At 41.7% G+C, this 9,612-nt stretch overlaps 1 protein-coding gene across 1 annotated transcript in view; it reads left to right on the top strand.

The window, feature by feature from the left end:
* LOC133421972 (NAD(P)H dehydrogenase [quinone] 1-like) overlaps positions 1–4,704 on the top strand; it is a 19,276-nt gene extending 14,572 nt beyond the window's left edge. Inside the window, exons 5-6 of the mRNA XM_061711800.1 lie at positions 1,776–1,877; positions 4,360–4,704. Of these exons, the coding sequence (XP_061567784.1) occupies positions 1,776–1,877; positions 4,360–4,674 (417 nt within the window). The 3' untranslated portion in view covers positions 4,675–4,704. The remainder of the gene's footprint in view (positions 1–1,775; positions 1,878–4,359) is intronic.
* The last annotated feature ends 4,908 nt before the right edge of the window (positions 4,705–9,612 follow it).

Genomic DNA, 9,612 nt, shown 5'->3' with positions numbered 1-9,612 from the left:
GCGTGTGCTTGCATGTGAGCATGCACATGTGTGTTTGTATGTGTGTGTGTACATGTGAATGTGCACGTGCAGAAGTGAGTCCACATTAAGTGGAAGCACTTCTAGACGCTTGATCAATAAGGCTGGTGTTCAATCTCTGTTTAAAACTACTAATAGACAGTGAAGATTTAGCAATAAGTATATGAGAGTTCCAGAGTGAGGCACCTCTGTCTTTGATGGAGAACTGACTGCTATTGGTACGACTGAATGAAGAATGGAGATCCTCAAATTGTCTGGTATTATAGTTATGAATTTGTGAATTGGTCTTAAAAAAATCTTTGAAAGAACTTGGAAGCATATTTGCAAGATAAGTGCATTTGTAAATGAAAGCACATGATTGGAGTATGTTAATATCATAGATGGATAATAAATTACATTTTTTAAACAAAGGGGCAGATGGGGCCAGTTTCACAGCTGACTGCCTAAGGTTCTCTTTCAAAATAGCCAAATATTTTTCTTTATTCATGATTCCATCCACCTTGACAAGATTTCCTGTTCCAGATGCACTGAAGCATCCCCACAGCATAATACTCCCACCACCATGCTGCACTGCAGCATCCCCACAGCATAATACTCCCACCACCATGCTGCACTGCAGCATCCCCACAGCATAATACTCCCACCACCATGCTTCACTGTGGGGATGGTGTTCTTTGGGTTGAATGCCTGTCCTTTTTTTCTCCAAACGTAAGCAGTGTCCCTGTGGCCAAAGAGCTGTAGTTTACTCTCGTCAGACCATAAGACGCTTCCAGTATGAATAATCTTTCTCCAGGTTGTCTCGAGCATACTGAAGTCTGGCTTGAAGGTGCCTCTTCCTCAAAAGTGTTTTTTTCTTGGTCTGCACCCTCGTAGGTCATTCCTGTGCAGAGCTCTAGTTATGGTCTTCTTCCAGACAATGATTCCTGATGTGGCCAAGTCATTTGCCAGCGCCTTGGAAGTTAATCTGGGGTCTCTAGACACGTCTCTCACCAGTTTCCTCTCCAGTCTCTCTGAAATCTTTCTCTTTCTACCTCTGCCAGGCTTGTTCTGCACTGTGTAGCTCTCTTTGGAGCGTTGAATGATGCCTCTCACTCCAGTCCTTGACACCTGGAAACGGTTGGATATCTTTGTATATCCCTCCCCTGCTTTGTGGGCATCTATCATTCTTATTCTGAGGTCCACACTGATCTCCTTTGTTTTTGGCATGTTGCTTCCTCAACTTCCAGCTCCATAATGAGGCTTTTATACCATGTTTTGGCTTGAGTTAATTAACTTAACTGAATTGAGTGCAATCACCTGTTTGACCTGATTACCTTTATGCACATCACCTGTGAAGGTTAAGCACATCACTGCATAAAGGTGGCTTGTGTGATGACTTAATAAATAGTAATTTCTTAAAGGGGGCTAATAATAATGTCCCTGGTCATTTTAGCTTTTTCTTACATAATAATGTTTTGGTCCATATAGTGACAAATTGTATGTTCAGGAATGCTCTGTTAGAACCGCCTTGCTCTGCTAAAAAGGATCTTGCCAGAAACTTGAAAAAACTTAAAATTCCATAGGGGGGCTAATAATATCGTCCTCAACTGTATATGGTTTTATGGTTTTAATGTGTGTTTGATGGTTTTTCATGTTTGATGGTTTTTGTGTTTGATGGTTTTTGTGTTTGATGGCTTTTGTGTTTGATGGTTTTTGTTTTTGATGGTTTTTCATGTTTGATGGTTTTTCATGTTTGGTGTTTTTGTTTCACCTCTCAGGATAAAAAGGCCGTATTATCTTTCACCACCGGAGCAACTTCCTCCATGTTCCAGCCTGACGGCATCAACGGAGACATCAACGTGGCTCTGTGGCCCCTGCAGGTGAGGAGAGATGTTCAGGTAGACAAAACTGTAAAATAAACCCTGCAGGTGAGAGATGCTTAGTTCAGGTAGATAAACCTGCAGGTGAGAGAAGCTCAGGTAGACAAAACTGTAAAATAAACCCTGCAGGTGAGAGAAGCTCTGCTCAGGTAGAAACCTGTAAAACTGAAACCTGCAGGTTAGAGATGACTTTTTCAGTTTTTTATTTGTTAAAATATCCAATACATTTCGTTCCACTTCATAATTGTGTCCAACTTGTTGTTGATTCTTCACAAAAAATTGCAGTTTTATATCTTTATGTTTGAAGCCTGAAATGTGGCAAAAGGTCACAGAGTTCAAGGGGGGCAAATACTTTCGTAAGGCACTGTAGTGGAGCAGAAAAGGGTTTTATTTTCCTTTAAAGCAGAAAGTGCTTCCAAACTGCATTCAGGATTTATTCCAAATAAAAGAAACTCTGACCTGAAACTCATGTTTGAGACGACGACAGTAAGAACTAACATTAAAAAGAGATGGACGTTAATTAAGAACTGATATTAAAAAGAGATGGATGTTAATTAAGAACTAATATTAAAAAGAGATGGACGTCAATTAAGAACTAATATTAAAAAGAGATGTAGAGAAATATGGAATATTTGTAACAACGACCTAAAATGTGCAGTTCTATCTACAAGTTCAAGAAAATGTTTAAAGAGAATATTGTAAATAAATATAAAACACTATAACTATAAAGTCTATTATCAAAAACATTCTAGAATGTGAAACGTCCATTTTATATTTTGTCTTATTTATGCATTGTTTGTTTTCACAGATTAATGCTAATGTTTCAGATTTAAGTTGATAAAAGATAAAAGGAAAAGCTTCGGCTTTACGGGAAAAGTAATGTTTATTTTACTTTTTCATTTTTTGTTTTGTAAAAGTGGCTTAACTTGTACGAAGCTTAAGTCCGGATAATAATAAAATAATAAAGACTATTCATTCATTCATTCATTCATTCATTCATTCATTCATTCATTCATTCATTCATTCATTCATTCATTCATTCATTCAGATCCAGTCCGACCGGTTGGTAGCTGATCCCAGAACTGATACCAGTTTCTCCTCCAGCCTTATCAGTTTATCAGTTTATCAGTTTATCCGTCAGGAATTCTTTTGTTCAGAGTGAGTGATTGTGAGAACTGAGAACTGGTGTCTGCAAGACTCTTATCTGAGGAGAATCTGCATCGCAGTCATTCCACGTTTAACTCTGTCTTTATTCATGAATCAGCTTTAAACACCCAGAGATAAGAATAAGCACATTTATGTAACAACCGTTTAGAGTTTCCTCTGCAGCCCGTTCTGTAGAACTGCTGCCCCCTACTGGTCATCTCTGCAAACTACCGTCATTTAAGGGCCAAAGATACAAAAACACACACTTTTTATTTCATTTGAGGGACTTCTTTGTAGATTGGGATCAAAATTGTGACTGAATTAAATGGAAGAGCAGTTTTATTTTCCTTCCTGCTGTTTCTCTCCACAGCAATCCGTCTCCAGAGTACCCTATCCTAATAGTACTACTACTAATAATAATATTAATAATAATTAATTTTATTTAGAGGCGCCCTTCAGGTCACCCAAGGTCACCTTACAAATGATACAAACACATTTTATAAGTTAAAATACAGTTAATACAAAAAAGCAGCAATAGACAGCATAAAAAGTACATAGACCAATAAATAGACACAAACTATTAGTAGTAATAGTACTACTACTAGTACTATTACTACTACTCTAGTACTACTACTAATAATAATAATTCACTTTATTAAAGGCACCTTTCAGGTCACCCAAGGTCACCTTACAAATGATACAAACACATTTTATAAATTAAAATACAATTAATACAAAAAAGCAGCAATATACAGCATAAAAAAGTACATAGACCAATAAATAGACACAAACTGAAAATAACCTGAAAATAATCTGAAAATAACCTGAAAATAATCTGAAAATAATCTGAAAATAATCTGAAAATAATCTGAAAATAACCTGAAAATAATCTGAAAATAACCTGAAAATAATCTGAAAATAATCTGAAAATAACCTGAAAATAATCTGAAAATAGCCTGAAAATAATCTGAAAATAACCTGAAAGTGTGTGTTTTCCAGAACGGACTCTAAACTTGTGTGTGTTTTCCAGAACAAACTCTAAACTTGTGTGTGTTTTCCAGAACAAACTCTAAACTTGTGTGTGTTTTCCAGAACAAACTCTAAACTTGTGTGTGTTTTCCAGAACGGACTCTAAACTTGTGTGTGTTTTCCAGAACGGGACTCTAAACTTGTGTGTGTTTTCCAGAACGGGACTCTAAACTTGTGTTTTCCAGAACAGACTCTAAACTTGTGTGTGTTTTCCAGAACGGGACTCTAAACTTGTGTGTGTTTTCCAGAACGGGACTCTAAACTTGTGTTTTCCAGAACAGACTCTAAACTTGTGTGTGTTTTCCAGAACGGGACTCTCCACTTCTGCGGGTTCCGGGTTCTGGCTCCTCAGATCTTCTGGGGTCCGGCTCACTGTCCGGCCGGCGTGAGAACCGCCATGCTAGCGGGGTGGCGGTCGCGCCTGAAGGGGCTGCTAGCGGAGCCGCCGTTGACCTTTGCCCCCTGCGAGCTGTTCGACCTGAGCTTCCAGGGCGGGTTCCTGCTCCGGCCTGAGGTGAAGGAGGAGCTGGCGCCGCAGCGCTACGGCATCACCACCGGACACCACCTGGGGAAGCCGCTGCCGCCGGACAACCAGACCAAAGCTAAGCCCCCTGACAACTAGAGGCCCCGCCCCCTGACAACTAGAGGCCCCGCCCCCCGACAACCAGACCCAGGTTACGCTAGACTAGAATGACACAAGGCTCCGCACTCCGACTAGCTCAACGGTCTCTGGGCTAGCCCAGGGGTCGGCAATCCAAAATGTTTTAGATCCATATTGGACCAAAAAAAAAAAAACAAATATGTCTGGAGCCGCAAAAAATGAAAAGTCTTGTATGCATGTTTCTATATTAGTTATATTAGTTATATTAGCTACTATCAACATGACTGACTTGGCTACAAATACATACCAGACATAGAATACATAGAGAGCCACTAGGGCGGCGCTAGAGAGCCACAGGTTGCTGATCCCTGCACTAGAATAACAAACCTTCACTTATCCGTGCATATCTGTGTTTATCATTCGTGGGACTTTATATGTTTGATGTTTAAATTTTAAATAAAACTACACAGCTTGAAAAGATCAGATATTCAGTGAAAGGAAACTGTAACAAATGTTATAATAAGTGTCTTCTCTTTCTTACGTTCTTCCTCTCTCTCCAGTCCATGATTGACGGATCCTCCTCCCTCTTTTATCTTTTCTCTCTTTCTTCCTCCTTTTTATCTATTTATTTACTTTTCCTTTGTTTTTGGGTTTTTTTTTTGTTTTTTATTCATCTATTTTTTAATTTATACTGTGTAGCTTTAATACTTAAATATTACGTAAAATAATTTTCAGTTATTTATCAATATTTTCGTTGAATTGTCTAATGTTCTGTTCTTAAATAAAAAAAAGACTGTATATCTTCTTTTTTTTATTCCTGTTCTACTGTGCCTTACCCCCTAATAAAAATATTAAAACAAAAATAAAATAAAACTACACACAATGATGGATTGAGCTCTTTTAGCCTGATGGTCCAGGATAAAGATCAGGGGCCTCATCTATAAAGCTTGCTTGCGCAAAATAAGCGCCCTGAAAGTTGCAGAAGCCACCATCTACGCAAAGCCTCGGATCTAAAAAGAAAAAACTAACCGAAAAATGTGTGTATCTTTACGGCAACCCTGACCCTCCCGTAGGAACAGAAGATATGGGGAACTGGCGAGGCAGGCTGTGAGGTGGTGAAATGAAGCCAGATTCATGTCATACTCTTAATAATGTCATCACACATCACAACATATATCAGACTTATAATAAAAACAGTGCTGATCGTGTCCCTCTGTGTGTGAAGCCAGTCAGGACTCTGGTGCTGCTGCAGCCGCGGTGACACGCCGGGAACCTCCTCCACCGCTTTAGGACAGAACAAATGAGGGGGTCCCTAGAGCGTTTAGGGGCTGCACGGAGCCCCTCATTTCTTCCCTAAAGGGACACAGATTTTTGTATATATATAATGAGTTTTACGCGCATGTGAAACCTTTAGGTGCGGCGGGTGTTTAAGCCTAAATTAGGGTCCCGCGTTAAAACGACGCAGAGCCTACGGCGTAGGGTACGCAGCGACGTGCACCTACGTCGTAGGCTCTGCGTTGGTGACGCAGAACCATAAACCCGCCCTGAGCAGCTCTGAGGGGAGGGAGGAGGAGGAGGGGGAGCGGGGGGTGAAGCGCGGCTGCTGGGCCCTTCGCTCAGGGTGTGATTTGCAGTTAATGGCTGATCCTACTGTTAGTTTTTAAACTATAAAAAGTGGGGGGGACAAGAACATGATTTTGAAAAGACGGGGGGACATGAAGACATAGAAGCAAGAAATTTCAAGAAGTTTAAGAAGAGGGTGGAAGTCCCGGTAAAATGATGCTGGGCATCTAAGAGTTCATCCAACTACATGAAATAGTAACGTGTAAATTGTAACGTATGATTGACCTAAAACAGGTCCAGCGACGGCCCGACCTGGACTGAGTCGTTTTCTCATCGTTCTGCCTGCAGTCCCACGTTATGCTCACATGACTTTAGCAGCTGTTTTTGAAAACATTGATTTGAAATGAGTTTCTTTACCAAACAAATAGATTTATATAAACAAATGTGTTTTTGGAAAAATCTCTGAACACTTGAGAATGAACTGATTTTGTTGGAACATTTCATTTTGTGAGCTTTTCTTCCTGCTTTAACAACTTTTGTTGATTTAAATGTAGCGTCCCTTTAACCGTCCTCAGTTCTAAAGGCGCTCCCCAGGTTCACTAACCTCTTTAAACACACTTTTACAATACCTAAAATAATAGGTGATATGGATGTTGATAAACGCTATCAGATGCTTCCGTTTTCACACATTTATTAACACAAATAAATAAATAAATAAAACAAACCCAACAAATAATATGTTCTTCTAGAAACAAAAACCAGAAATAAACCAAGGGTTCAGTGCACTTCAACCCTGTGAGCAGATTACACTAATGGCTCACTTAATTGTATCAACCTAAAGCCGGCACTCTAGCTTTAATAAAATAAAACCCTTTATTCAAAAGCCACCTACATAGACGTACAGGAACATGTGGTGAATTCAGGCAGGTTTCCATGTGAGATGTTTGTGCAGGATAAAAGTGCAAATGTTGCAGGAGCTGCTGGGGTTGGAGGATTCTCCTCAAAGCTTCTTCAGTCACATTTTCAGCTTCTCTCAGCAGCTCTGGACATGTTTGTGCCGTTTCTCCTGTCCTTCACACACTTACCAACTCAGGAAGTTTGTTCATGCGTGTGCTGGAGCTACATGAAGACGTGAGTCGTCTTTCACATCATCCAAAAACCCTAAACGCTCCTGAATGAGTTTGTCTTCTGGTTCTGCATCGATCCGTTATCTGGGATCCATTTGTCTGGACTCGCTGCAGAAAATAACCAGATGTTTGTGTCTGTGGACGAACTGTCGTGACGGTTGAAATGATTTCATGATTCTCTTCAAGACACGATCCATGAATCAATGAAATACAGACTGAATTACATGTATATGTTTTAGAATGATATCAACTCACATTTAATTGATTATTTATGTATTTGTTTCATCTCCGTCCCTTCTGGGCCTCCACAGTTCTGGGTTCTTTGGTTTCCATCCGTATCGTCGTCTCCTCCGTTTGTCCTCAGTCGTCCTCTCGTGTCCACGTCCAGGAAAGTTGTCTCCAGTCCTGTGGAGACTAAACTTGAAGGAAGTTTCCAGCATCAATCACAGTTTCTGTCCCGGGTGGATTGTAGGACCCGAGTGCAGAACCAGGAAGATGGAGTTTTAGAAAAGTCTCTTGTCTGAATGATCCAGGGAGGATTTTCAGCTGGAAGCAGTAAGGCCCTGTCCCAATTCTCCCCCTCGCCCTCGTTTTCTTCACTTCCCCTAAGTTTTGTGCGTTCCCGTGAAGGTAGTGGTTCCCAATTCCTCTTTCCACCTAGGGGGAGGGGGCATAACGAGGGCTAGGGGCTGAGAATATCCCCTACGGAGCGTGGGATTTCACATTCTGACTTCGCGAGTGAGAGGCTATAAAAATTTCCCAGAATGCTTTTCGTCGTCATTTGCGGACTGAATCCAAAAAAAAAACATGGCGGACATTTCTTATTTTTTAGTGAATAAAATCAATATTTTGAGTTAGTTTCTGCATAAAAATGCATTTTGATTACATTTCTAGCGAGAAATATATATTTTACTTCCATAATATTCACTCAGTGAATGTACATAATAACTAGTTTTCCCGTTTGCCGAAGATCACGCCAGAATAAAGGCTGATTTATGGTTCCGCGTTACACCAACGCGGAGCCTACACCGTAGGTTACGCGGTGACGCACGACGTACCCTACGCCGTACCCTACACCGTACGCCGTACCCTACGCCGTACCCTACGCCGTACCCTACGCCGTACCCTACGCCGTACCCTACACCGTACCGTACACCGTACGCCGTACCCTACGCCGTACCCTACGCCGTACCCTACGCCGTACGCCGTACGCCGTACCCTACGCCGTACCCTACGCCGTACCCTACGCCGTACCCTACGCCGTACCCTACACCGTACGCCGTACCCTACGCTGTACGCCGTACGGCCATGGTAACAGCTGCTGCTGCTCCGAGCCGGCGCCTCTTCTCATCTCCGAAAACATCAGGTCAATTTCTTAACAGACGTTATTTGGATAAACTGAGCCCAGGTTGGGGATCTTAACGGTTACTTTTACGCCTGAAAAAATACTAAAACTTAATAAAGTGGCATATTAACAGCGCTACAGCTGAAATTAAAACAGCTTTTAGCTCTGGGCTTCCTGATATGGTGTGACGTTTGTGCAAACGTAACTACGCAGTCGCTTACGTACCCGAACGTAAATCACGCAGTCACGTAGCAAGTGCTGTCCCAATCCCTAGGGAAGATTACAAGGGCCCTACGCCTATGGCTTCATTTTTAGGGTGAAGTGGTAGTGGGTGAGTGCTAGTGGTAGAAAGCAGGGGGTGTATTGAGCCCTAACAGCTGGTCAAAGCCATGAGACGCTTCTGCTTTTCTCAGTTTCTAAGCTTTCACTTACCAAAGCAGATGAGCGGAGGATAAAGCTCTTTCAGGATGAAACAGGAAGTGGGCTAGCTTAAACGGCAGCTTTTACCAAAACAACTGCAGAAACCAGCAGGCCGTGACGGCAGACGACGGCGTCATGGTGACTAGAAGGAGGGTTTGACTTCCTCTCCAGACATGAAACTGAAACCCAGACACGGTTCAAGAGGAAGAGGAGGAGAGGCTGGTCTGACGATGCTGGTGATGGTTACCACGGTAACCCCAATGGTCCTGCTGGAAACTTTAAAAACAAATAAGAGGAATAGCTTCCTCACAACATCCATCTTTGACGACCCGAGTGTGCAGTCAGACCAGTCCAGACCAGTCCAGACCAGTTCACCAGCGACAGACACGCTTTATTGATGTGCAACAACACCTGGGCAGGTGAAGAGTTCAGGGAGACCGGCCTGGTGAAGCTCGGTGACATCACAACTGTACAAATCCAGAAATAAATACCTCAAAAGCATTT

The sequence above is a fragment of the Cololabis saira genome, chromosome 2 (assembly GCF_033807715.1).
Source record: "Cololabis saira isolate AMF1-May2022 chromosome 2, fColSai1.1, whole genome shotgun sequence".
Classification (NCBI taxonomy): domain Eukaryota; kingdom Metazoa; phylum Chordata; class Actinopteri; order Beloniformes; family Belonidae; genus Cololabis; species Cololabis saira.
This window is presented reverse-complemented; position numbering and strand designations above follow the sequence as displayed.